General features: G+C 43.3%; 1 protein-coding gene across 1 annotated transcript in view; it reads left to right on the forward strand.

Moving 5' to 3' along the window:
• The window catches only part of ACACB (acetyl-CoA carboxylase beta), a 105538-nt gene that overhangs the window by 63362 nt on the left and 14930 nt on the right, over positions 1-27246 (forward strand). The window contains exons 19-38 of the mRNA XM_023521909.1: positions 539-639; positions 2146-2234; positions 2324-2448; positions 3130-3243; positions 3431-3544; positions 4073-4162; positions 7041-7159; positions 10519-10656; positions 11480-11579; positions 11668-11775; positions 14513-14569; positions 14805-14846; positions 15841-16056; positions 17626-17781; positions 18570-18773; positions 19624-19779; positions 23905-24027; positions 24126-24395; positions 25342-25439; positions 26485-26605. Of these exons, the coding sequence (XP_023377677.1) occupies positions 539-639; positions 2146-2234; positions 2324-2448; positions 3130-3243; positions 3431-3544; positions 4073-4162; positions 7041-7159; positions 10519-10656; positions 11480-11579; positions 11668-11775; positions 14513-14569; positions 14805-14846; positions 15841-16056; positions 17626-17781; positions 18570-18773; positions 19624-19779; positions 23905-24027; positions 24126-24395; positions 25342-25439; positions 26485-26605 (2541 nt within the window). The remainder of the gene's footprint in view (positions 1-538; positions 640-2145; positions 2235-2323; positions 2449-3129; positions 3244-3430; positions 3545-4072; positions 4163-7040; positions 7160-10518; positions 10657-11479; positions 11580-11667; positions 11776-14512; positions 14570-14804; positions 14847-15840; positions 16057-17625; positions 17782-18569; positions 18774-19623; positions 19780-23904; positions 24028-24125; positions 24396-25341; positions 25440-26484; positions 26606-27246) is intronic.

Raw genomic sequence — 27246 nt, forward strand, 5'->3', positions numbered from 1 at the left:
GGGATGTTCTAGTATATGAATTATATTTCAACTAAGAAATAACAAAGCAAAACTCTAAAGACACCAATTGAGAAAAGTACATGTTTGGACCTTTCAGGAATTTGTCATTGTTGCAGATTTATTCATTAAAAATATTTTTATTGCCAAACATAATATGCCAATAACATTCAATCTAATTATAAAAGTAGGACCCCTCCCCACCCAGCACCCTCATACTCCCTGGGGTTGGAAATTCCCTTCTCTTTTCCCAGAACGTCCATATTTGTGGCGAGGTATCATATGAATGTACGTATATCCCTGTGTCATCACTGTCATTCTGGGCTCTTGAATTCCTCAAGCAGTACATTGAGTGGGATGAACAGAACCGTTTCTGGGTGGCTGGAGGGCTTTGAGGCTGGAATTTTCTCTTTTCAAATGAGCCTTGGATGGGACCTCCATGGGAGCCTATGGGGGGGGGGGGAGGTCCTTCCAGTGACTTCTGTGTGGCGACCAGATTGTATGGCTGTGAGTGGCCCACCTGTCCTCCTTTCTTGTCCAGATAGCCACCATCCTGGACTGCCACGCAGCCACCCTGCAACGGAAGGCTGACCGGGAGGTCTTCTTTATGAACACCCAGAGCATCGTGCAATTGGTTCAGAGGTGAATCCTGGGCCCTCTGTGGGGTGTGGTTGAGACATCAAATCGGCCTGTGTGTTGCACCAGGGTGGCGCTCTGGGGTTCTCTTAAAGGGAGGTTCAAAGTGGCAGAAAGCGTGTGGGGTGTGAAGACCCCAGTTACAGTCTTGGCATAGTCATTCTTAACGGCAGAACCCCAGGCAAGGAACTTTCTTCTGTGAATATCAGTTTGCCAGTTTGAAAATGGGAATGAAAACACCTCACACATGATAAGTCTGAACAGATTAATTTTTGTAAAGTGCTGATATCGAGTCCTTGTAGCAGCTTTGACTACGAGACAATGCAACAGAATGGCTTTATGTGTTGCAAAAGATTATACAAATTATTGTGGTTTTGGGGCATCATTGCAAAGGAGAATTGATGAAGAATTTGTATTTTACCTTAAATAGCTATTGAGCAGAGAAACCTAGTCTGATGATAAACAGAACCTCCATTTTGCATGCAAAATCTCAGCAAGAAAGCTTTACTTATAAAGACAATTGAAGACTGGAGTGAGTTAATTCGGCTCTTGTGTACTGTCTTCTAGAAACTGTCAGAGTTACAGAGATTGTAGGCCTATAGGAGACAGTCCTTTTCAGGGGATTCCCCAGCTCATGGGGACAATACAGGATTGCAGCTGAAGACAGGGATCTCGGCGTGGATTCCCCAAAAAGAGAAAGTTTCACAGACAAGGCCTAGGAGGGCATCCCCACCCCGGGATACTTCAACCATTAACCTTAAACCTGTCCTTTAGCTTCAGAGAAACACCTAGAAGAAATGGACAAATAAATTAATCGAACTCCCTAGCAGATTTTTCTGTGTTGAACATAAATATCAAATATCTCTCCTATGCCGTGTGTGTATTTTTAATCACATTTGAATAAATGAGCGCTTTAGGTCCTTATGTTGCTCTTTGGTGGTGTTGAGGTTAAGCTGGTTTCAACTTCACTAAAACTCGGTGTTATATCTCCTAAGAAACTTCATTCCCTGTGTTCAGAAATGATTTAGAAGAGGAAATGATTTAGGGAGCGTCCAGGTTAAAATTTGGTTTTAAAAGGGAAGTGAAATTTACACAGAACTCTTTAGGCAAATGTCAAGCTTTGTTTTTTTTCCCCAATTTTTTTATACATTGGATGCTTAATTGAAAATTTTTGTTTCCAACCATGCATGCAAGGCTGACCCCTTTCAGTATCTCAGTTCTGTAAGTCTTTTTCCTTCTCTCTAGGGATGGGGCAGGTGCCATCCAAAGGTCCAGTCTTGGCCTCTGGTTTGATGTATGACCTTGGGCAAGTCACTGTTCTCTTTGGCCTATAGAGTTAGAGCCAAGGAACCAACTCACACATCCCTCCCAGGCCTAAGGATTAAAGGGGTGCAGCCACCAGATACTTTATTAGTTTTCTTCTTTTTGAAATCCTAAAAGCCCTGGCTGTAGATATTCAGGCTCCCCAAGAAGTAGAGTTGATCATTAAAGCAGCCTTTCTTTGCTCCCCAGATACCGTAGTGGGACCCCTGGCTACATGAAGGCAGTGGTGTTGGATCTTCTGCGAAGATATTTACAAGTTGAGCACCATTTCCAACAAGGCAAGAGTCGCCGCTGGCACTGGTGACAAACCCACAGGGCGGGCAGGGCCCCAAGTCTTATCCTCTTGCGGCCTTTTGTCTCCCTGTAGCCCACTACGACAAGTGTGTGATAAACCTCAGGGAACAGCTGAAGCCAGATATGTCCCAGGTGCTGGACTGCATCTTCTCTCATGCGCAGGTGGCTAAGAAGAACCAGCTGGTGATCATGTTGATTGTAAGCAGGAAAGGGCACCCTGTACCTAGAGCGGGGGTAGCTCAGGGGTCTGCAGACTTTTCCTGGAAAGGACCAGAGTAAATATTTTAGGTTTCGCTGGTCATATGGTCTCTGTCCTGATCTCTCAAAGCTGACTTTGTACAACATAAGTGGGCATAACTAACTGTGGGCATGATAAACATAAAACCAGTCAGTGGGTGCGATTTGTTGGTCCCTGGAGGGGATCATAATTGACACTCACAAAACACCTACTATATGCCAGGCACTCCTGACATACTTGGGGCAAGGCATATTATGTCTCACCTGTAAAATGAGGATCATGATAGCAACTCCTCAGTGGCTTGGGAGAATTTGGTGAGATGAATGTCGAGTCTAGCTGTTTGCCTGGCTCATAGTAAGTACCTCCTAATTGCTGGCCATTAATAGTGATGCAGCCAGAGACTTAGATGTGTTTTCCTTCTTACCTGGTGCTTAGGGCATGTTTTGGAGTGGATAAATGGGTGAATGAATGAATGCATGGGGGGGGTACACAGTGGAAAGGGGTAAGGGTATGTGCATCAGGCTGTACCAGGTAGCTAGCTGTCTGGTTTGCCAGGGCACTACACCCCCGGCAGAGGGTGAGGGCTGGCGTGTTTTCTTTTGGTGAAACAAGCCAGTTGGATTTTGTTTTCTCCCCCAAAGGATGAGCTCTGTGGCCCAGACCCTTCCTTGTCAGAGGAACTGACCTCCATCCTCAATGACCTCACTCAGCTGAGCAAGAGTGAGCATTGCAAAGTGGCCCTCAGAGCCAGACAGGTAGGATTATGTGGGGTGGTTCCCACTTTGCATGGGCGTCTCAGGGTGCTGCCCCCCCCACCATGCTTGACCTTCACTGTGCACAGCCCCTCTGCTGCTGTCCCATGTCCTACCTGATGGGCCCAGCCCTTGGCTTCTCCCTTGTAAAGTTGGCTCAACCTAGCCCCTCTGTCCTCTCCCCGTGCAGATCCTGATCGCCTCCCACCTCCCCTCCTATGAGCTGAGGCACAACCAGGTGGAGTCCATTTTCCTGTCTGCCATTGACATGTACGGCCACCAGTTCTGCCCAGACAACCTCAAGGTGAGGCTTCTCCATCCACCTTCCACAGAGCACATACTGCGGCCCAGGTGGAACCCTGGGGGACACAAGCACCCCATGTCCTCAGCGTGCTGGCACTCGGGTGTAGGACAGAGTCGCAAATACCAGTGGTTTAGTCTGGTGCGGCCAGAGCTGCCCGAGGGGGTTACAGGAGAGGTTCAGATAGTAGGCCGGCCTGGGAGGTATGACTTTTAAAATTCAGGTGTGATGGAGCATTTTTGGAAGCTGGGAGCCTCAAGTGGCTGAGTCATGGCTTCATATTCCCAGGGCCTCCCGACTCTGGCTCATTTACAAGCTTCCAGGTACCCACTCTGTCTGAAACTAGGAGCCCCCCAGGTACAGTCAGCCCAGGGCTGCTTCCACTTTTGGATCTTATAGGCCTGGGGCACTGGCAGCATTTCATGATAACACCGCTGGCTTCTGCCCCCTGCTTCCACTCTTCCCACTCATCTGACTATTGGTTAAAACTTTTTAACATTTGTTTTTCCTTTTTTCCCTTATTTCCTTTAGAAATTAATACTCTCAGAAACGACCATATTTGATGTCCTGCCCACTTTCTTCTATCACACTAACAAAGTGGTCTGCATGGCATCTTTGGAGGTAAGTGTTTCCCACTTATAACAGCACGGTACCACACATGCCAGTTCTAGCATCCATGCACTTAACCCCAGGCCACATGCCTTACAAACATGATCTTATCATTCTCCCAATAAGGTAGGTCCCCTCCTATCCCCATTTTACAGAGGAGGGAACTCTAAGGCTTAGAGAGGTAAGGCAACTCGTTCAAGGTCACACAGCTAGGAAGTGGCAGAACCAGGATTCATACTAGATCTGTCTTAGTCCAGAGTCCTTGCTGGTAACCCTGCTGTCTCATTTGCCATTCCTGCCTCTTCTAGGCAGGGCACAGTTAAACATTAACCCCCAAGAGCCAAGGCCAAGTCACCTCGTCCAAACTTTCCAACTCACCTACATCAGATACCTTTGAAAGACTTCCACTTAGAACTACAAGAGCTGGAAGGGCCTAGGTGACAATTTAAGATGGCCTCTCTGTTTGATAGGGCAGAGAAGGGGTGACCAGCAGCAAAACCCAAATTAGAGCTCAGTCGTCTTACTTCAGCTTCCATCTTCCTTAATTCAGGGGCTGAGGGGTGTTTTGTGTCAAGGCATCGCGGAGTTTAATCTGCTCTTTCAGAATCCTTTCAAGGAAATATGTGATGTCCTGTGTTTTCAACCTCTTTTCCTCTGATAGTTTTCCCTCATTTCTTCACCCTTTGGTCTTGGAGTCCCGGTCCCTCGGGGTCCCCACTCCCTCTTCTGCCATCTTTTAGGCCCTGTGAGTCCCCCATCCTGTTGCCAGGAGGTTGCCTGGGTCTCCATGGAGACCATTTTGGGCTTGTGAGCATATGACAGCCCACAGAGTCTTCTCCTGGGCCTGCAGTTTTTACCCCTTCCCTGGTTTCAACTCAAAGAATCCTCCTCAGATCCCACTTTGTTTCCGGCAGTGAGACCCAGTACAGGTCTTTGGTACTTATTTTTTCTTGTCTTCAATTTTCAGTGTATTTATTGAGACCTACTGTGTGCCAGGTGCTGGAGATATAGCAGGGAACAGCCATAGTTTTTGCCTTCTGGAGCTTCTCTGGTTGGGGAGAGGCACACGTTAAATATTCTTTTAATTACACATGGAGTAGAGCTGCAGTGGGAAAATATAGTTAGAGTGAGAATTGGACAGCAGGATTTAATCTTACCAGGAGGTTCAACTCAGGCTTTGATGAGAACGTGGTATGAAAGCGAGCATCTGAAGAGTGAGTAAGAATTGGTGGGAGGGAGAAGCGGAGAGATTCCAGTCAGTGGGAACAGCATATGTAAAGGTTGGAGCTGCGTGACCTCTGGCAAGTTGCTTTCCTTCTCTGGACTTTTAGATTCTCATGCTTTAGGTGGGGGCAATAACATCTACCTCACAGGATAATTTGAAGGTAAATGAGTAAACACCTGAAGTGGATATTGGTCACCGTTGCCACCTGTTGTCCAAGCACCTATCCTATGTCAGGTGGAAAGCAGCAGCCCACCTTCTTTTTGAAGTGCTAAATCCCATTTATTTCTGTTAGAGAATTTTCTAGAGTTCTTTACACATTCCATCACTTCGTTCAGCAGATTTGTGGAACATAGTCCAACCTTTTCTCCATGACTCAAGATGAGTATTGTACTTGGTGTTTTGAGAAGTGCAGAGTTTTGTCCCTGCTTTAAATGTGTCTGACACCCCCAAGACCACCCTTAGGTTTAACGATTCCCTAGGAAGATTCATAGGGCATAGCATATAGTCATGCTCACGGCTATGTGTGACTTATTACAGCAAAAGGACACAAAACAATCAGCAGGGGGAAGAGGCACATGGGGTGAAGTGCAGAGGAAACAAGGCAAAAGCTTCCAGTGGTCCTCCAGGCACTTCCAATTCTTCGAGCAGCCAGTTGTGACAATACACGTGAAGTGAAGTTCATTAGAGATTCAGCACCCAGGGTTTTTATAAGCACCCCCTGCCTAGCACGTACCAAAATTCTAAACTCCTAGAAAGAAAGCACATGTCGAACATAAATCATAATGTTTGAGCAGTTTAGGCACCGTGAACCTTTCTTATCAAGGCATAGTGGGAACTTTTCTAAAATCCAAGTTCCCAGATGGTAGCCAAGGACCAGCCTTGAAGCAAGCCTTTCATAGAATAGCAGTTAGCCCTGCTGTGTTACCTCTACACAGTCCTTGTATTCTCTGTGTAGTTAAAAAAAACTCCCAGTGCTAAAACTCTAGAACTGTGTCGTTCAATATGGCAGCCACTGGTCACATGTGGCTAGTGAGCACTTGAAATGCGGCTAGTCTGAATTGAGCCGTGCTCTAAGTGTAAAATACAGTCTCAGTATGGAGAAAAAATTTAAAATACCTCAATAATTTTTATATTGATTACATGTTGAAATGAGACTATTTTAGGTATTGGGGATGAAATGAAATTATTAAAATTATTTTTACCTGTTGCCTCTTTTTAAGTTGCTACTAAAAAATTTTAAGTTAAAGTTATATATGTGGCTCATGTTGTATTTCTGTTGGACAGTGCTGCTCTAGAGGAGGAGTCGGCAAACTACGACAGCCCTTCCACCCTCCCCACTCCCCCCACCACCTCCGGCCGGGCGCCTGATTTTGTCAATAAAGTTCTATTGGAACAACCATGTCCATTTATTTACATATCGTCCATGGTTGCTCCCGTGGTTACACCACAGCAGAATTGAGTATTTGAGATAGAGATGATATATCCCACAAAGGCTAAAATATTTACTATCTAGCCCTTTGCAGAGAAATTAACATTCTGAAACACGAACAAATTTGCTCTTAACTACTGCTTAGAGATCATTTCTCCAACCTGAGTTTCCTCGGGTTGAAAGGGTAGTTTGCTGTGCCCTCTGAGAGAATGTCCACTGTGCTTCCGCTCCATTAGGTTTATGTGCGGAGGGCCTACATCGCCTATGAGTTAAACAGCCTGCAGCACCGGCAGCTCCCGGATGGCACCTGTGTGGTGGAATTCCAGTTCATGCTGCCCTCCTCCCACCCAAACCGGTATGGAGTGGTCCACACCCAGGACAGGGGGTGGGGGGCTCATGTTTCTTTTCTCCCTGACTGTTGTAGTCCTGTCTCTGGAGGGACCCAACAAGTCTGTCTGGAAACACTGCTGGGGAGATGTTGGGGACATCACTTCCCCACTGTGGCATCTTCCCACATTCTGTTCTCTCACCTACAAAATGGAGATAATCTGATGCCTACCTCATACACCTGGCACTGTCCAGTATGGTAGCCACTACCTACCTGTGGGCTATTTAAATTAAAATGAGTGAAAATTAAAAATTTAGTTTCTTATTCATACCAGCTGCATTTAAAGTGCTCAGTAGCCGTATGTGGCCTGCGGCTGTCATATTGGACAGTACAGTTCTAGAACATTCCATCACCACAGAAAGTTCTGTTGGACAGTGTTATCATAGGCCATTTTGAAAAGTAGATGAGATGAGGCTCGTGCAGCATTTAAGACAGTGCCTGGCACACAGAAAGTCGTCGACGTAAGTTAGAGATCCCTGTGATGATGATGTCCGATACCATTGTCATTGTCCCCCTGGCATGCCGTTGGTCAAGCCTCCACTGAGTGCTTCCACACACTATTTCATTCAGCCCTCACCATCTGTCAGTCAAAAATTTGTTCTCATCTTCATTTTGTAGATGAGCCCTAGGGACTTCACTTCCAAATTATGAGAATATGAGCCCAGGTTATGCTTTCACCTCAGAGTTCTTTCCACAGCATTCGAGGGCCCTCCAGAGCTGGCAGCAGGGGTACATGTGTTGGTCTTTTTGGATCCCCATGATATTCTCAGTTGGGGACATCATCGTATGTCTTTGTTGCTTACTCACCCTCTCTTTTCTAATCCATCTTATTTCAGGACCCGAAGTACCACTCTGATCAGGTAGAGTGTGGTACCTTCTACTAAAGCAATATGTCTACCTGGGATGTGGCACATTCTCATTCACTTCCTTGTCATCCTTATGTTTCTGGTTCTCATGGGAGTTCCCAAAGGCCTTGCTTGTGGCTAGAATGGTTTCATCGTGATTTAGCGGTTGAGTTGATCAGATTTTGTATCTCTACGGGCAACAGAGTCCATGCTTTCTTGAAGCCGAGAACTTTCTATTCTTTTGGGATTTAAAAAAATGTTTCTCTTTCCTTTGGTTTCAAGAACAAAGGTGTTGCTCTGTTATGGATGAGGAAAAGAAGTACTTCCCCATGGGGCACCTCCTTTCATATTTATCATTTATTTTTACCCTTCTTATTTCCAGGGGGAAAATTTTGCCCCATGAAGAGAAAAGGGGACTGATTGCTTATGGCCTGGAATCATTTTGGGGACTGTGGGAGGTGTGATGTGAGAACTTTTGATTTGTCTGCTCCTGAGGAGAATTCATTTTTGATTTCATTGTCTCTGCAGTTCATCTAGGTTAGGAAAGGAAGGGCGGCTGTCATGAAGCCTTGTGGGTCAGTCACGCCTTGTTTTTAGAAAGGACCTACATGTGTGTCAGGATTATTGCTTCTGACTCTCAGCGTGGGCACAGCATCCTGTTTTCACTCAGAAAGATGTCGATGGCCTGGAGGGATTCCCTGACTCTCTCAGGTTCTCGCTGTTGCTATCAGCTGGAAGTGCCAGAAGCTTTGGGGCCTGTGGCCTCAGAGGAGACAGACCCCACCTGCAGCTGCCCCACAACCCTACTCTAAAATAACTATGGGAAAAGCCACGAGGAATGAAGCCTCATCTCCCAGCAGGACCTGACTAAACCCTCCACACCTGTGTCTATAGAGCCAGGCATGTCGTGAATTGGGTCAGGAGACCATGGGGAAGACAGATGGGAGGACAGCAAGGGATTCATGTGGGCTGCAGCCAGGACTTAGGTCCAGGAACAAGGAGGGGCTGTGAGCACAGCCTTTGCCTAAAGGGTGCTATTCTAGCCCACTGGTTGTTGCCCTACAGGAAAACGGGCCAGCGAGGCCAGACCTTTCCATGTTTTTTTTCAAGAGAAGCAAGGCATCTAGACTTCAAAAAATCTGCAATTCCTCAACTTTGCTATATGGGCAGGGAATTAATGTATAGGAATATATTAAAAATGCTACATAAACTAAAGTCAGTCTGTGGGCTGAATTCAGCCCATGCTTCCATGCCAGTTTGCTACCTCTGCATTTACTCGTGCAGAACAGAGGGCCTGGATGATGATTTCAGAAGTATCTAACAGGAAGGCACAAGCCCCTGCTTCACCTGGGTCACGGGTCCCTAAGGGCACCTCCAGGTTCGATGATTCACTAGGAAGGTTTACAGGACTCAGTAGTTAGCCATGCTCACTCCTGTGACTTATTATAGTGAAGAGACACAAAATACAATCAGCAAAGGAAAAAGGGATACAGAGTCAAGTCCAGAGGAAACCAGATACAAGCTTCCAAGAGTCCTCTCCCGGTGCAATCACACAGGGCGCGCTTCATTCCCCCAGCAAAGAGTCGTGACCAGGTGTGAAATGCTGTCTAGCAGATGGTTAGAGACTCAGCGCCCAGGGTTTTCACTGGGAGCTGGTCACGCCTGTGCCCTCTGCTGAGCACATACCCAAATCCCAGAGTCCAGAGGGAAAGCAGGTGCTCAGCATAAACCACACTGTACAAACAACTAGGGCACAGTGACCCTCCCTTATCACTTAGGGAGTGGTGGGAACCCTCCCCCAATTCAAGTTCCTAGACGCCATCCAAAGCCCAGCCTTGCAAACAGGTCTCCTTTCCAGGAGGGTAGCCTCAGGCCTGCTCTATTGACTCTTGTCTATACCCCATATGATAAACAACTCCTCCTTGTTTGATTCTAGGACCCAGTTCTAATGACTCCAAGTGGCCCACTTGGATCTGCTCCTGGTGAGCAGCCAGTCCTGGGAGCTGTGGCCGGCTGAACTCTAATGAGCTGCTGGCCTTGGGGCCAGGTTTGGTTTCTGGCCCTGTCCCGAGGGCAGGTGTGATGGCTTGGGAGGGCTTAGGGGAGCAGAGGCTTGGAGTGTCACTCGACAAGCCTGCCCCTCACCAGGCTCCCAGGGCTGGGGCTCTCCAGGATAAACTGACGCTGAGAGTGTTCATTCTCTGTGCTGAGTTCACTACTTCAGATTTACCTGGGGATTATGTTGGGGCTGGACACATATGCTTGTATGCAAGCATCGTTCATTCATTCACTCACTTGTTGAGCTGTTAGTCCTCAGCCCCTGGCCCTGACCTCTGTACCCTCCACCCCCAATTTTAAGCACCCATTTTGGGGGGGCTCTAATGCTAGTCTGGCTCACTGAAGTTTCCAGGGCAGGAACAGCTCTTGAGGCCAGATCTGCGAACAGGGGCCTCATTGACTTCACGTCCCGTCCCCCTGCAGGATAGCCATGCCCATCAATGTCACCAACCCCGACCTGCTGAGGCACAGCACCGAGCTCTTCATGGACAGTGGCTTCTCCCCTCTGTGCCAGCGGCTGGGGGCCATGGTCGCCTTCAGGAGATTCGAGGAATTCACCAGGTACCCAGCATGGCCTGGCCTCCCAAACACCCTGAGCAGAAGAGCCAAGCATAGTTTCCCTGACCCCTACCTGTTCATGTAACACATGGGGTGGGGGCGGCCCAGACACATGGCACAGTGAGTTAATAATAATAATATAATATCAGCGTAGCCAAGAGAGTGGGCTTCTGTGTCAGCCTGCCTGTACTTGAATTCTGGCTCTGAGCTTCCTAACTATGAGACTGAGCAAATTACTTAACACTCTCTCTGTACCTTAGTTTTGTTATTTGTATGATGGAAATAAGAGAAGGACCTACTTCATTGGCTCACCAAGATGATTAATCAGGGTAGTGCATATTAAATGTATTTAAAGTATAATTGATAGTAAATAACATTCTCAATAAATGTCAGCAGTCAGTCCTATTATTATTGCCCTTTTTTGAATTGTTCCTGCATATTATCCATCATGCTTGGATTGTCTTGGATCTTCACAGCAGCCTTAGAATGTGTAGTGGTTACTTCTGTTACTCTCAGTTGACTAGGAGAGATGAGAGAGGTTGTGAGGGTCTCCCAGATAGTAAAAGGGGGCCCCAGCTGATGCCCCAGAGTTTGGACAGCCTTTCTTTTATTCACACTTTCAGACAACATGGGCTCATTCTTCCTTTTTGAGAAAGACCCCATCAGTGGTGCCTTGGAAATAAATGGTCAGGAAGCAAATGAGCTCTGCGCAGAGTTGGATGAGCTCTCAGGGTGGTGGTTGGGAAAGAGGAAGGGCCTGGGTCTGATCTACAACCCTGTGGAGGAAGCAGCCCCTCAGCTCTCCCTCTCTGCCCTATGCCCCCAGGAACTTTGACGAAGTCATCTCCTGCTTTGCCAATGTGCTCACAGACACCCCCATCTTCAGCAAGGCCCAAACTTCTTTGTACTCTGAGGATGATGGCAAAGTAAGTGTCTGAGCAGGGAGCAAGCCGAGGAGGGGTTGGGCTGGGGCCCCAGGTCCTTCTATCGCTCACTTTTGTTTATTTCTCTTAGAACCTGAGAGAAGAGCCAATCCACATCTTGAACGTGGCCATCCAGTATGCGGACCACCTGGAGGATGAGAAGCTGGTACCGATTTTGCGGACGTTCGTACAGTCCAAGGTAGACTGGGCATGCCTCTGGTTCTGTGTTCCTGTGAGCGGAGGGTTGTCTTGGCAAGATGTCTCTTATGCCTGAGACCTGCTGAGTGCTTCAGAGCCGTAGACTTGGCTTCCTATCCTAGCTCTACTACTCCTCATTGCCAATGACCTTGGGAAGAGGTGGTGAACGTGGCAGAGCCTCAGCTTCTTCCCATAACATGGGGGAGGCATTTCTCTCTCCCAGGGTATTGCAATGACGAAATGACACAGTATATATATCACTTAGCACAGAAGACACATTCAATGAATAGTTTGGGGTTTTGGGAGAATGTTTTTGTTGGGATAACCCAGAAAACTCAAAATTTTAAAATGGTCACTTACATTGACATCTATATATGCAAATAACTGCAGGTTGCTTTTATAAGCACGTGGTGGCCATTGCCAGCATATATTCTCACTGTGGCAGCAGGAACAGTGCTTATGTATGCTCAGGGACCTCAGCCACAAACAGATGTGGAGCATCTTGGCAAATACTGGTAGTAGAAACAGCAGGAAGGTGCTGTGTGACCTCAGGCAGGTTACTGTACCTCTCTGATCTTTGGTTTCTTCATCTGTAAAATGGGATGCTGAGATTCTTAGCTCATAAATTAAACACTGTCTGGATATTAGTTCTTGGCCCTAGTGACTTGGTTTTAACTTTAGGAACACTTGGAAGTTTTCCGTTGCTACTTTTTAGTCCATTTCTTTGTATTTGTGTTGTATTCCCTGTATTATCCTGGCGGAAGGGATAACTCTTACCTCCTCTGACTTGGCATCCCTCAAAGGACATGGCCTGGTGCTTCCTGGACAGGAGATGGACCAAAGATGCTGAGTTGTGGATAAAGTTGTGGATAAAGCTTGGGGACATCATTATTAGTGATTTACTTAGCTTTTTCTTGGTTAATCAACAGTTAATGATGTTCACTGTAGAAAATGTTTCAGGCTTAGACAAATCTGAAAAGTAGGTTTTAAAACAAAACCTACAGTCCCACCAGCCAGAGGCCACTCTGAAAGTATTGGCATAGTTCCCCCAGCCTGTTCCTTCTTGACGTAACCGATGTCCTTACTGGATTTTCAGCTTGGCAGCCTGTAGCCCAGATAAGGTGACATTAGAACTGATTGGAAGCTCACCTGCCTCTCTATACAAATGACACTCAGGGTACTTGATTCAGTGAAGTCGGTGGGAGGAGTGTCAGAATCACCTGTGGAAAGTGTGGATAACCACACCTTGGTTGTCATGTGGCTGTGGAAAGGGAAGAAACCATTTTCTAAATACCAACCCAGGAAGATATCCATGAGCTAGAAAAGATTAAGTGTGGGTATCTCTGTACGAATAAAGTATATGTGTGTATATATGTATGTGTGTGTATGTGTGTGTGTATATATATATACAGAGAGATAGAGAGAGAGAGAGACAGACAGACAGACAGACAAAGACAGAGACATACTGAAGAGAGGACAGCTAGAAGAATATACACCTGCTGGGAGACAGGAAAGAAGTTTTACGTTACATATTTCTACATGACTTAAAATTTTTTACATTAAGCAGATACATGTGTACATTGACACACCCATTTACATATACATTCATACATCCACATGCACACATTCATGCACACCTTTAGTTGAAAACCAAAAAAATGAGGCTCCCATAACCAGGCTCATTTCCCCACATTAGATTCCTCTTCATTTTCCAGTTTCTCCTGTTCGCTTTCCAGCCTACATCCCATTAATTTCAGTCCTTCGTGCACGTCTACTTATCTCTTTCAGAAATGGGCAAAGACTATTCATTTCCCCGAATAATTTTTCTTACCATATGAACAAATTAATGTCCTTAGGGGTTTTTTTTTGTCTTTTGAGTTTTTTTTCTTTCTCTATAAAACTGTATTTGATAGTATTTCTTTTGTTTAGGGGAAGGCTAAAAACAGTTTTGTACTTTTCTTGCATAGTTTTTTATTGAAGTCTAACATACAGAAAAGGGGACAAATCATAAATGTATAGCCTGATGATTTTTCCCAGTGAATTCCCAAGTATAACCAGCATTCAGATCACGAAATGAATGTTTCTGGCCCCTTCTCGATTCTCCTTCCGGCCTCTACCCCTCCCACCTCCTACAGAGATGATCGACCACTGTTCTAACTTCTAACAATAGAGATTAGTTTGGTCTGTTCTTGAATTTTGGGTAAATGAATAATTTACTCATCTTTTTCTTCTTTAGTTTAATATAAGAGTGCCCCTTCCTGCCAATTTCATTAAAGATTTCATGAAATGTTAAAAAAAAGTATATATGTATTTTTAATATAACAGCTTTATTGAATATAATTCACATACCCCACTATTCTTACATTTAAAGTATACAGTTCAATGTTTTTTGATATATTTATAGAGTCGTATAAGCATCATTATTATTCTATTTTAGAACATTTTCATCACCCCCTTCCCCAAACCCTGTACCAGTTAGCAGTTGCTGCCTATTTTTCTTCAATCCAACACCTTCCCCTGCTGCCAGAGGCGACTACTAATCTCCTTTCTAACTCCATAGATTTGCTTTTTCTGGATATTTCATGTAAGTGGAATCATGAAACATGAGGTCTCTTGTGATTGGCATCTTTCACTCGGCATAATGTTTTCAAAGTTCATCCACGTGGTAACACGTATCAGGACTTTATTCCTTTTTGTGGCTAAATACAGTTCTGTTGTGTGTTTGGTTTTTAATGCAGAAAAACATCCTTGTGGATTACGGACTCCGAAGAATCACGTTCCTGATCGCCCAAGAGGTCAGTCCGATTTGCAGTGCATCGAATGAGTTTTTTCTCTTCTTCGAGACTTAGTGCCATTCACTTGACGTTAACTCTGTAGACTGGAGTGGGAGAGATCAATTGCCGGAGAAGAGATGGCTTTCCAAATGATTCACTCTAGAAGCAGAAGGGGTTATTGTTAAAAACAAGTGTACAAATGTTCAAATGAGTCGTGCTTGATTTAATTGTCTTTTGTATGGATTTCTTTTTGCAGAAAGAATTTCCCAAGTTTTTCACCTTCAGAGCAAGAGATGAGGTATGACCAAAAGCAATATTTGTTCTCTCTTCTCTAGCCTTTTTTGACATTCAGGAAGAATATCCCAGTCCTCAAGGTATTCCTGTGTTCTAGAACATGGGAACTTTTGGGCGGACTCTGTCTTTCTTCTGGGGTTTTATTTCCCGTATTTCTGTGTGGAGCTCAGACCTCAAGCCTCCCGCCCTCTCAGCCTTCACTACAAACGCCTCACGTGGACAATTTTTATACTTGCTGGTGGACTCAGTAAGATGGTCCTCCCAACCTCTTTTCATACGTTCTTCTACAACAGTGATTGGCAAACTATGGCTTAAAGGCCGGCCACCTGTTTTTATAAACAAAGTCTGATTGGAACACGGCCATACCCGTGTGGTCACATACGGTCTGCTGTGGCTCTCTCAAGTAGTCATGACACACCTTGTGGTCCATCAGCCCTCTGGCTTTTTAAGGAAGAGTTTGCCGCTCTCTTTTCTAGAACAGATGGACTCATTCCCAACATAGATTCAAGACTCTACCAGATTTTTGTATTTTAGTTTGTCCAAAGCCTTCTCTAGTTAAGGCCCATCCTTTCTCTAGCTTCTTCATTTTCTCTTCAGTTCCGTCTCCAGCACTGTCAGTTGTTTCTCTCTGGCCAGTTTTCACAAAGAAACCGGGAGTTAGTGATTTCTTAAGAAATGCTCTGTGCTGTGACAGATCAAGAACAGCTTGTTTGTGCTGGCAGGTGCTGGGGACTAGCTGGGCTTATCTGGGGACCAGGAGGCTTATGCCAGCCCACCAGACTTGCATGCTGTGGCTGTCCTCCGGACCTTCGCAACATCTCAAATCTCTTGAGCCCTGGGCATTGTTCACAGTTAGGTGACAGAATGACTGAATGCTAAACCTGTAGACACTAGGGGTTTGCAGAGCAGGGTGTGGACCAAGCAGGCTCGTGGCCGCAGTGTCAAACTCGGTGTGTGTATGCGTGTCTTTCTGTCTTCTCTCTCTGGTTGGCCTGCAGTTTGCAGAAGATCGCATTTACCGTCACCTGGAGCCCGCCCTGGCCTTCCAGCTGGAGCTTAGCCGGATGCGCAATTTTGATCTGAAGGCCGTGCCCTGTGCCAACCACAAGATGCATCTTTACGTGGGCGCTGCCAAGGTGAAGGAAGGGGCAGAAGTGACAGACCACAGGTTCTTCATCCGCGCCATCATCAGGCACTCAGACCTGATTACAAAGGTAAAATGTCACAGGACGTTTCTTTCTCCCTCTGAACTTGTCACTCATATGTGCTGGCTTTCCCTTTGTTGAGTTCCTGCTCTGTGCCGAGCCCTGGGCTTCACACTAGAGATCACAGGACATACTGGGTACACACAGCCCTGCCCTTATGTCACTCCAGTGTAAGGGCGAGGCAGATATTCATGTGGCCTATTTTCATGTCCCGGCTTGTGTCATGCGGATCTGTTTCTTGTGTCACGTGGGTCTCTCTGCATGAGGAGAGAACTGAGAGGATAGAAAGATGCTGGTATGTTAAGTTTCTTGTATTTGTTGATTGTGTGATCATTTTTCATTGTTTCTTATATTTAGAAAAGTAACCCATGGTTATATTGTGAAAATTTCAAACAATTTGAAAACTACAGTTGACCCTTGAACACCATGTGTGTGAACTATGTACATTTTTTTCAGTTGACCTGTACAATTCCAACCTGTGTTGTTTAAGAGTCAACCCTCAGGGTGGGAATCCGCGTATGTAAGAGGCTCTAGTTATACGTGGATTTTCGACTGTGTGGGAGGTCAGTGCTGCTAACCCCTGTGTTGTTCAAGGGTCAGCTGTACTTTTAAAAATCAAGGGAAAGGACCCAAAACCCGCCAACCAGGGGTCAGCCCTGTTGGTTCTCCTTTCTAGGCATAATTCCATATATAGCATTGTAGGTATACTGTTACAGACGGAACTCAGGTGGACAGATTATTCGAAGACTAGTAAAAATCAGTTTTTTAAACTGGTCAGTTACTTATAGACCTCTTTCCATGTTAACGAAGATAATCCGCTCCATGCTATTTCCTTGAATGGGTGGGCTGTTCATGTAATATTTTACTAATCTCCTGTTGATGAATGGTAAACTAATCTCAATGTTTTGCTGCCTCAGTCAACTAGATATTTTAATAAGTTTGATTATTATTATTCAGGTACAGTAAGGCAAACAGAGCAGAAGACAGTTAGCATTGAAAAGATTATTACTCAGAGTTCCCAAGAGGAGGGGCTCACCACTCCATGGTGGGCCACACCAGGAAGCACTAGAGTTGGGTGGGAGGCAATGGAGAAGGGGGAACTGTGGGCAAGAGCCTTTACTGTGGTGTCTGCGGGAAGGAACAGGCGAGGCAGGGTACTCAGGGTTGAGATTGGCTAGTTCGAGTAATTTCAGCCGGCTCCGAGCATAGGGGCTATCTCTAGGTATCTGATACCTGAGCCAGGGGTGATTAGGGCAGGGGGATAGTGGCCTAGAGTGTGAGACCCTGATAAAGGAGGTGGTTGGGGTATGGGCTCTGGATTGGTTGGTTTGAATTTGAAAAGTGTGCTCATGGGTGAGTTGTTTACTATCTCTAGGACTTGGCTAACTCTGGAAGGGGCAGTCCCATTCGTCAAAGCATTAGAATACAGAAAATAAAAGAGGCGAATGTAGTAGACAGCCTTGGTCATGCCTTCACCTTTGGAGGCAGGGCTCTGCTGTTTTCACTCGGCACAGCCTTTGGAGAAGAATGTTTGCCTCTCCTCCTTGCCTTAGCGGCTGTGCCTCCCACCTTTGGCAGGAAGCCTCCTTCGAGTACCTGCAGAACGAGGGTGAGCGGCTGCTCCTGGAGGCCATGGACGAGCTGGAGGTGGCGTTCAACAACACCAGCGTGCGCACTGACTGCAACCACATCTTCCTCAACTTCGTGCCCACTGTCATCATGGACCCCTATAAGGTCTCGCCTTTGGGGGGGCCCTCACTGAGCTCTGGGCTCACCTTCACTGGCTCTCTGCACTATGCTGCTTTGGGTATTGTCTCCTGGCAATCAAGACCCAAGTTCCAGGATGCATATGTGCACATTTGAACTTTAGTTGCTGTAGGTGGAAAACAAACCTTCCATTGTTTAATTCTAGAGCAGTATTTTAGCCCCTGCCCTTAGGTCTACCCTGGTTCTGATGTTCCCCCTCTATGGCCCTGCTTCACTTTTAGGACAACATGGATGCCCCAAACGTCTTGCAAAACAAAAGTTTGTCTTCTTTCTGGTTCCATGTCCTGTTGGAGACTCCATTGGCTGGTTTTTTGTGAACAGGCAGGGTTTATGGTAGTGCAAGGAGTCCTGTTATGCTAGCTTGGCATCTGGGATGTAGACGTATCCATTGCTGATGCCCTCCTCCAGCAGTCCACGCAGTCCCCAGAACAGAAGACACATAGGCTTGAGATGCATGATGGAGATAAAGGCAGAGTAATGCAGAAGCACTAACTCTCAGTTACCAGCCTATTTCCCCATGTAAATAGGGGATACAAATGCCAGCCTCTGTGAGTATTTATAAGGATGAACTGAGATAATGAGCTTTAAATGCTTAGCAAGGTTCGGTTATTATAGCTAATAGTTGTCGGGTAAATACTATGTCCCAGGCATTTTGTGTTCAATATATCTCATCATTCCATTATTACTAGTGCTAGAACTATTGCAAATGTGTGCAGAATGGGCTCTGAAATTGGAATTGCTGTTGTTTGGGACAGATTGAGGAGTCGGTGCGTTCCATGGTTATGCGCTATGGCAGCCGGTTGTGGAAACTCCGTGTGCTACAGGCTGAGGTCAAGATCAACATTCGCCAGACCACCACCGGAGGTGTCATTCCCATCCGCCTGTTCCTCACGAATGAGTCAGGCTACTACCTGGATATCAGCCTCTACAAAGAAGTCACCGACCCCAGATCTGGAAATGTAAGTCTGGGCCGGGTCACGGAGGTCCACGGAGGCAGGCTGCTCCGATGGTCAAGATGTAGCTTAAAATGACATTTGGTGGCTGCCTCGCTTTGCCATGCCAGAGTTGGATAGCCCCTCTGAGCTTTATAATAAATGAGTTAGCTTCTGAATCCCAGTTTTTTATTCTCCTGGAAAGGAGAATAATTCCAATGTTTAATTCATTCTAGGACTGTATTTGGGATAAGATGTGGTTGATTATAATGCAATTTTGCGTGTTGGTTCACTTAGGGAAAGAGGTATTTTTCCCAACTATGTTTTAGAACAGACTTTTGTAAAATGAATCACATATCCAATTGACTGCCAGTTCTATAAATATAACTTTTTATTTTGAAATAATTACTTTCAAGAAGTTGCAAAATTAGTACAGAGGTAAAAATAGTACAGTGAGTTCCCATGTACCCTTCAACCAACTTCTCCATGATAGCGTCTTACGTAACTGTAGGACCTTGTCAAAATAGGAAATTGACATGGGTACTCAAATGCAGACTTTATTCAAGTTTCACCAGTTTTTATATACTCTTGTTATTTGTGGAGTGTGTGTGTCTGTGTCTATGTATAGTACTATGGTAGTTACATTTTGGGGGCTATGTTTCCACATCTCCCGCTCCTCCTCCTTATTCTAGTTGCCCATAGTGGCAGAGAAGAGATTAGGTCTTCCAGGCACTCACTTTGTTATGTGATCTGATATGTTTTGCACACCCCACTGTGTTTCATTGAGGACTGGGTAGAAATAAATTCAGCAGGAGTGTGGTTCTCTGAGACTTGCCTCCCTCATGCGCTGTTTGTTTGTTTTTTCTTTTTGATTCAGATCATGTTTCACTCCTTTGGCAACAAACAAGGGCCTCAGCACGGAATGCTGATCAACACTCCCTATGTCACCAAGGATCTGCTTCAGGCCAAGCGATTCCAGGCCCAGTCCTTGGGAACCACCTATGTGTACGACTTCCCAGAAATGTTCAGGCAGGCAAGTCCTGAGGCTAAGACGCAGCAACACCCCGGGTCACCTTAGGGACTCCACAAACCACACCTTCCTGCCTTCAGTTGCTCCTCTGAAGACCCCAGCCTAAAGGACTAGGCCTTCATGAAGAAAAAGAAATTACAGTTGACCCTTGAACAACATGGGAGTTGGGGGCACAGACCCCGTTTGCAGCGGAAAAAGCTGCATGTAACTTAACTACCTATAAACTTAACTACCAATAGCCAGCTGTTGACTGGAAGCCTTACTGATAATATAGTTGATTAACACGTATATTATATGTTATATACATTATATACTGTATTCTTACAATAAAATAAGCTAGAGAAAAGAAAATGTTAAGAAAATCATAAGGAAGAGAAAATACATTTACAGTATTTATTGAAAATTATCTAAGTGGACTTGCACAGTTCAAACCCATGTTCAAGGGTCAACTATAATATTGGGAATAGCTTCATAGTATTTTTTTCCTAAAATAAACCCAATTTCATCCCAGTGATAAAAGGGATATAATACAGAAACTTCTGAAAATAAAGGAGAGTGGAAAGAAGAAAAAAAGTAACTCAGTTCCACATCCTAAAGACAGATTGCTTAACATTTTGATGTATTTCCTTCTGATCTTTTCACTGCTCATTTAAGTACCTGCTACTTCCCAGGTACCATTCTAAGGGTAGATGGACCATGAGAAAGAGGATAAAATCACTGCCTTTGAGAAATTTTTAGTCTACTTTTAAAAAATAATGTTTTGTCATGGTTTTCTGATTATTAAAGTATCCACTGGAAAATACAGAAAAATAGAAATAAGCAAATAAAATTTCCCCTGTATGTACTATGTACCACTGAGGACTGCAGTAACATTTTAGTGTGTTTCCCTCAAGTATTTTTTTTTTTCTCTATGCCTTTAGTATTTTTCTGTAGTAGGGCCTTTCAAGAAGACTGAACACACTGATATCAGTGATATAGATGTATGTTACATCCCTTCCATTGCCTTGTGAATGACATTCGTGAGAATGAGGTCATGGACCTTTCACTGTAGGCAAGAAAGCATCAGTTCACTTCAAGCATAGGAGACACGTAATAGTAGGAACAGCTATTTAAAGTCACTACGTGTTTAAAGTCACTCAGGTCTGGGCTTGGATCCTGGATCTGTCCTTTGCTCCCTGTGTGTATCTGGGCAAGTTTCTTTACCTCTCTGGGCTATAGTTCCTTCTCTGTAAAATGAGAATAATAGTAGTATCCACCTCACAAGGTTGCTTTAAGAAATATATATATATAAAGTATTCAATAGATGCTTAATAAATGGAAACTTTTAAGATTAAGGATGTCATTGTTTGTATCCTTTTGCCTTGACCTCAAGGACCATAGGATAAGAAACAGACAAATCAGGCACAAATCCATCCCCTTTCTTTTAAATAAGGAAACAGAACACTATGGCCAACCTATAAATTTGAAAACTTAGATGAAATGGAAAATTTTCAAGAAAAATATCTTATCAAACCTGACTGAAGAACAAGTAGAAAATCTAAATAGAGTATAAACATTAAAGAAATTGAAATGATAGTTTAAAAAAATCTATTTAGTAAATTGGGCCCAGATGATTTTACAGCCATTTCTATCAAACCTTCAAATAATAGATAATTCCCTTTGTATACAAATTGTTTAGATAGTATGAAAAGAAATGCTTCTTAGTTTATTTTCTCAGGTTATTATTACCTTAACGTTATTCCCAGATAAGAACATTAAGAGAAGGGAAATTAGTTCTCATTTATGAACATTTACACAAAAATTATAAATAAAATATTAGCAAATAAAATCCAGTAATGGTTTTTAAAAAAATATTTAGACCAAGGTTTATCTCCTGACTACTTATATGATTTGATATTACAAAATCTATTTATATAATTTATCATTTTAATAGATTAAGAAAAAACTTAAATTTCTTAGTAGGTATAGAAAAAGTATTTGACAAGATAGCATCTGTTCATACTAAAAACTTTTCATAAACTAGGAACAGAAAGGAATTTATCTTGATAAAAGATATCAACTTAAAAAAGATATCAACTAATGAAGTATTCTCTTTAAAGACAAGCACAGGACAGAATTAGCCATTATCCTCAATTCTATTCAGTATTTTTTACAAGAGGTCCTGGCCAATGCAATAAGATAAGAAAAATAAAAGATATAAAGACTAAAAAAGGAAAATCAAAATGGTGTTTTTTGTAGATGATATAAATGTTTATATAAGAAATCCAAGAGAATCTATAGAACCAGTTAGACTGCACAGCAAGAGTGCTAGATACAAGATCAATATACAAAACTTAATTGCATTCTCATAAACCAGCAATAACTGTAGAATGAAATTAGAAAAAAAATGCCACTAATAATAGTATTAAGATCAACTGTAAGGTTTCCTAGGAATAAATCAAATAACATACAAGACCTTTATGGAAGAAATTTTAAAACTGTATTAAAAATACTTTAAGCCTAAATAAATGCTATGATAAATCATGCATAACTATGGGAAGATTTAAGATTGTAAAGATATTAGTTGGGCCCAAATTAATACATTCAGTATAATTTCAGAGTTTTTTGGTGAAACCTAAAAATTCATAGGGAAAAGCAAAAGCCCATGACAGAGTCAAGAGGACTCATCTTAGCAGATGTTATTACTTATTTAAAGCAGCAGTACTTAATACAATGTACAATGTAGTATGATTATAATAGAGCTAGACAAATAGACCAGTGGAACAGACTAGAGCCTAGAATAAACAGAAACCATTCATAAACAGAAACTTGACAGAATACAGAAGTGAGATCATGAGTCAAAGAAACAAACTACACTAAAATATACGAGAAAGTTTCTAACTGAAAAGACGAATTTTGATTTCTACATCATTTGGTATACAAAAATAAATTTCAAGAGGGTTAAAGTTACGTGGAGTCAGTTAAAAGCATAAGTTATACAGAAAAAGACCTGTAAAATTCACTTTATTAAAATTTGGAAGTTCTTTATATAAAAGAGAACAGACCAGCCACAGACTGGGAGAATGTTTCAATGCCTGTTATCAGCAAGGGATTAGAATTAGATTTACAGAGCTCTTATAAATCAAAAAAAAAAAAAAAAAAAAACAAAAACAATTTTAAAAAAAGGGCAAAAAATAAAAAAAAGAAAATGAAAAAAAAAAAAACTCATCAGGTTAATAAACATATTCAAAGGCTTTTACCATACTAATAATCAGTGAAGTACAGATCAGTACTAAAATACAATTTCACACTCAGCAGATGGGTGAATGTTAACATATTTGACAAAACTAAGTGTTGGCAAGTACGTGGAGCAAAGGAGTTCTTATAAAGTCTTACTGGGACTGTAAAGGGTTTCAGAAATTTGAGAGCAATTTAATAATATCAAGTCAAATCAAAGTTTCACAAACCCTATGGCCCATCAGTTCCACTTTTAGGTATATACCTGGTGAAACTCATTCGTGTTTATAAGAAGAGACTATAAGAATGTTCATTACACCATTTGATAATACTGTAGAATTGGAAGCAACCTAAAATGTTCCTAAAAAGAGTTATGAATACATAAATTGTGATATATTCATACCATGGAAGATTGAATAGCATGGAAAATGAAGAAACCAGAGCTAAATTTATCGATATGGATACATCTCCCAAACACATCAGGGACTTGAAAAAGCAAGGTGCAGAAGAACATGTCCAGTGTGATAACATTTATGTAAAGTTTAAGTCACTCAAAATAATACTACATATTTTAAAAGTATGCATACATGATGAAATAAAAACATAAACATGCAAAGGATTGGTAGACACTAAATTCAGGATAACGATTACCTGGGGAGAGGCAGAAGGACGAATGGGATGGGGAGGGGTACACTCGGGGCTTCAACCACATTTTTCTTATTTCCTTAAAAAATCTTAAGCAACTAAGGAAAAATTACGATTTGACAAAACCATGAACTGAATGCTCAGGTATTTATTATTCTGCATGTTTTCTGTGTGCTTTAAACAATTCATGATTTAAAAAGAAAGATTTAGAAAATGTGCCCCCCTACTGACGACTTCAAGTTTTTCTCTTTCTTCCTCTCTCTCCAGGCTCTCTTTAAACTGTGGGGCTCCCCAGACAAGTACCCCCAAGATATCCTGACGTACACTGAACTCGTCCTGGACTCTCAGGGCCAGCTGGTGGAAATGAACCGACTTCCTGGAGGAAATGAGGTAAGAACTCAGCATAGCCCAGTCCCGGACTGGAATCACCCTTTCAAAAAACTTTACCCGAAGACACAAACCTGTTTTCCTTGTGCATTCGTCACCAGGTGGGCATGGTGGCCTTCAGAATGAAGTTTAAGACCCCAGAGTATCCAGAAGGGCGGGACGTGATCGTCATTAGCAATGATATCACCTTCCGCATCGGATCCTTTGGCCTACGAGAAGACCTTCTGTACCTGCGGGCCTCTGAGATGGCCCGGGCAGAGGGCATCCCCAAAATCTACCTCGCAGCCAACAGTGGGGCCCGTATCGGTCTTGCGGAGGAAATCAAACACATGTTCCAGGTGGCTTGGGTGAGCCCAGAAGACCCCCACAAAGTACGTCACGAAGCATGTGCGGTGGTGTGATTCCACTCAGCTAGCATTGTATTTTCGATGTGGGAGGTGATCGTATCCACAAGGGGAGTGGAAAAAGTCTTATTACTCTTTTTATATATAAAGCACAGGTATCCATCCATATAGTACATAAACAGGCATGCAGTATGTCGGTGTTAAAATAAAATTTAATGGGAGGGGATGGTGATTAGGAAAAACTGTCTAAAAAAACTCTTTACGGGGACAATAATGCAAAAACATTTGTAAACACTGAGCTGACACATACCGAGCATCTCCTAAATGCGGTGGACACTGAGAATGCATAGATGAAAAATACATAGTTTCTGGCCTCGAAGGGTTCTTAAATATCATCTGGAAGATACAGAGACACCAAATACACTAAAAGGCAAAATGAACGAGAGATGAGCACACATTTTGTGATGTGAAAATGCAGGGGACAGTCATTCTTTACAACTAGAGCATGCATTTCCAAGGGGACGATGATATTGCCTCCCCCAAAGGGGCCAAAATCATTCTTTTCATGTAAAAAGCATACACACACATATACACACACATGACACATAAAGAATATATCTATAATAAAAATTAGGTGGGGCTGGCAATGAAGAAAAAATCTAAGAAGACTCCTTAGAGGAGCAGTAGTGAAAAGATGCTTGAGAAACAGAATCAGCCCAGAAAAAAAGTGAGGTTGTGTTGTAAGGATGAGTGGGAAAGCACTTAGCACAGAGCAGATCTTCATTTTGTAGCTGTTATTGACATGGCATTAACATCAGATACCTTAGCAGTTATTAATGCATTGACATGTTATCGACACATTGTTAACATGTTACTGACACCTGCCTCTACAGTATTGACATTTTTAAAAAAACAAGACTGCTTGAGTGCAGGGAACTGGAGTCATAGCCTCACCGGAGTATATTTTTTTAAGGGATTTAAATACCTGTACCTGACCCCTCAAGACTACACCAAAATCAGCTCCCTGAACTCCGTCCATTGTAAACACATAGAAGAAGAAGGAGAATCCAGGTAAACGACAGCGGGCAGCTGCTTCATTTTGCCTGTGGTTAATTTCAGCTACTACTGGGGAATCTGTCTCTTTGCCTCCCTGCTTGTGGTGCTGTTTTCAAATGGGTAGTGGTTTTTATACAGTGGGGCTCCTGAGCTTACCTGGGGCATTCTGTAGGGTGAACCCACCTTTGTCATCCCCAAAGGAGTCTTGCCTCTCACAAAAATAGCACATCACACAAGGAGAATTAGATTGGATTCCTTTGATGTCCTCAGAGCTGCAGACTCACTGATGCAGCAGTGATTGGGCAAGCTGGGAAAGTGTGGGTAAGGCAGGGGTCTCCTCTATGAGAATGTCAAGGCCACTGGCTGTCTTTTCCAGGGATCGTTGGGGGTTTTTTGTTTGTTAGTTCGTTTTCTTGTTTGTTTGTTTTTTAGCAAGGTTGATTAAATGGATTTTCCCAGGCTGAGTTTTCTGGAATGTTAGTTGGTGATATGTGGGAGGGAGGAAAAATTTCCATAGTCAGGTAGGTTTAGGAAACACTGAGTTAAATGGGATCTAACAAGCATCCTTACTGCAGGCCTTCTCTGAATCCTTAATGTGCTGAGCCGCGTTATGAATCTCTAACAGGTTACGCTGTACAGTGTCTCTCAGGCTTATGTGGGCATGGAATCTTGATTGATTGATTGATCGATCGATCGATTGATTGATCATGAACCAAGTGGCTTCCCAAGTATACTCCCCTCTCTCTGTAGATGAAATGTTACTCTAGATTACTTTTGGAGAAATGCACAGGGGATGACATTTCATTAAGACAGCCCCTGAACAGGCAGACAACTTTGGTTGGGGGGATGACAATTATTGATGCTGAACTTGCTCTTCTAGAAACTTTAGGGCCAGTCGTGAAGGTTCCAGACCTCTGCTTTCATTTCACCTCTGGATGCTTTATCACCTTCCGGTCCCTCACCTTGCTTGTCTCCCCTGCCTCAGATCCTTGGGAAATGCATCAGCCTTGGATTATTCTGGACTAGATCTCGGTCTTTAACTTGTGTTTGGTTCTTGAAGGTATGTCATCACAGATATCATTGGGAAGGATGATGAACTGGGCGTGGAGAACCTGCGGGGTTCAGGCACAATTGCTGGGGAGTCCTCCCTGGCTTATGAAGAGATTATCACCATTAGCTTGGTGAGTTTTCTCTTTATTTTCTTTTATGTCTCAACTATTTCTTATAGAGACTTTATGGGCCCCATGTGTTCATCATGCAGCTCCAACTATGTCCTCAACCCCTCTGTCTCCCAATTTGGAATATTTTAAAGCAAACCCCCTATCATATCTTTCTATCTGTAAATACCACAGTGTGGATCTTTACGCGATAAGGACTTTCCCCCCACAATTTACAGAACTGCAATACTATTATTACATCCAACAACACCAACAACCAGTTCTTTAATATGATCAGAACCCAGTTTGGGTTCAGTTTTAAGTTATCTCAGAAATGCCTTTTAATAGTTGGTTTGTTTGAATCAGGGTCCAGTCTCCTCTTCTTTAGAAGGTATTGAGTATTCAGAAGAACTTTGTCCAATTTTAAGTGGTACCGAATGAGTATCTCCTCTCTGGGCCTTTTCAAAAATATTTTCTCTTTTTCATAGTAGCAGTAGCAGTAATCTTTAATGGTAAACTGTTATTCAGGACCTTATTTTTACATTCAGTGTTGGATCTTCAGTTTCCAGGGTGAAAATGCTAGCCATGAGTGGCTTCCTTAGGCTTGTTTTCTAGATACTATATGTATTTATTTTGTATATATTTCAAAATAAAAAAATATAATA

The sequence above is a fragment of the Pteropus vampyrus genome, unplaced genomic scaffold (assembly GCF_000151845.1).
Source record: "Pteropus vampyrus isolate Shadow unplaced genomic scaffold, Pvam_2.0 Scaffold322, whole genome shotgun sequence".
NCBI lineage: Eukaryota > Metazoa > Chordata > Mammalia > Chiroptera > Pteropodidae > Pteropus > Pteropus vampyrus.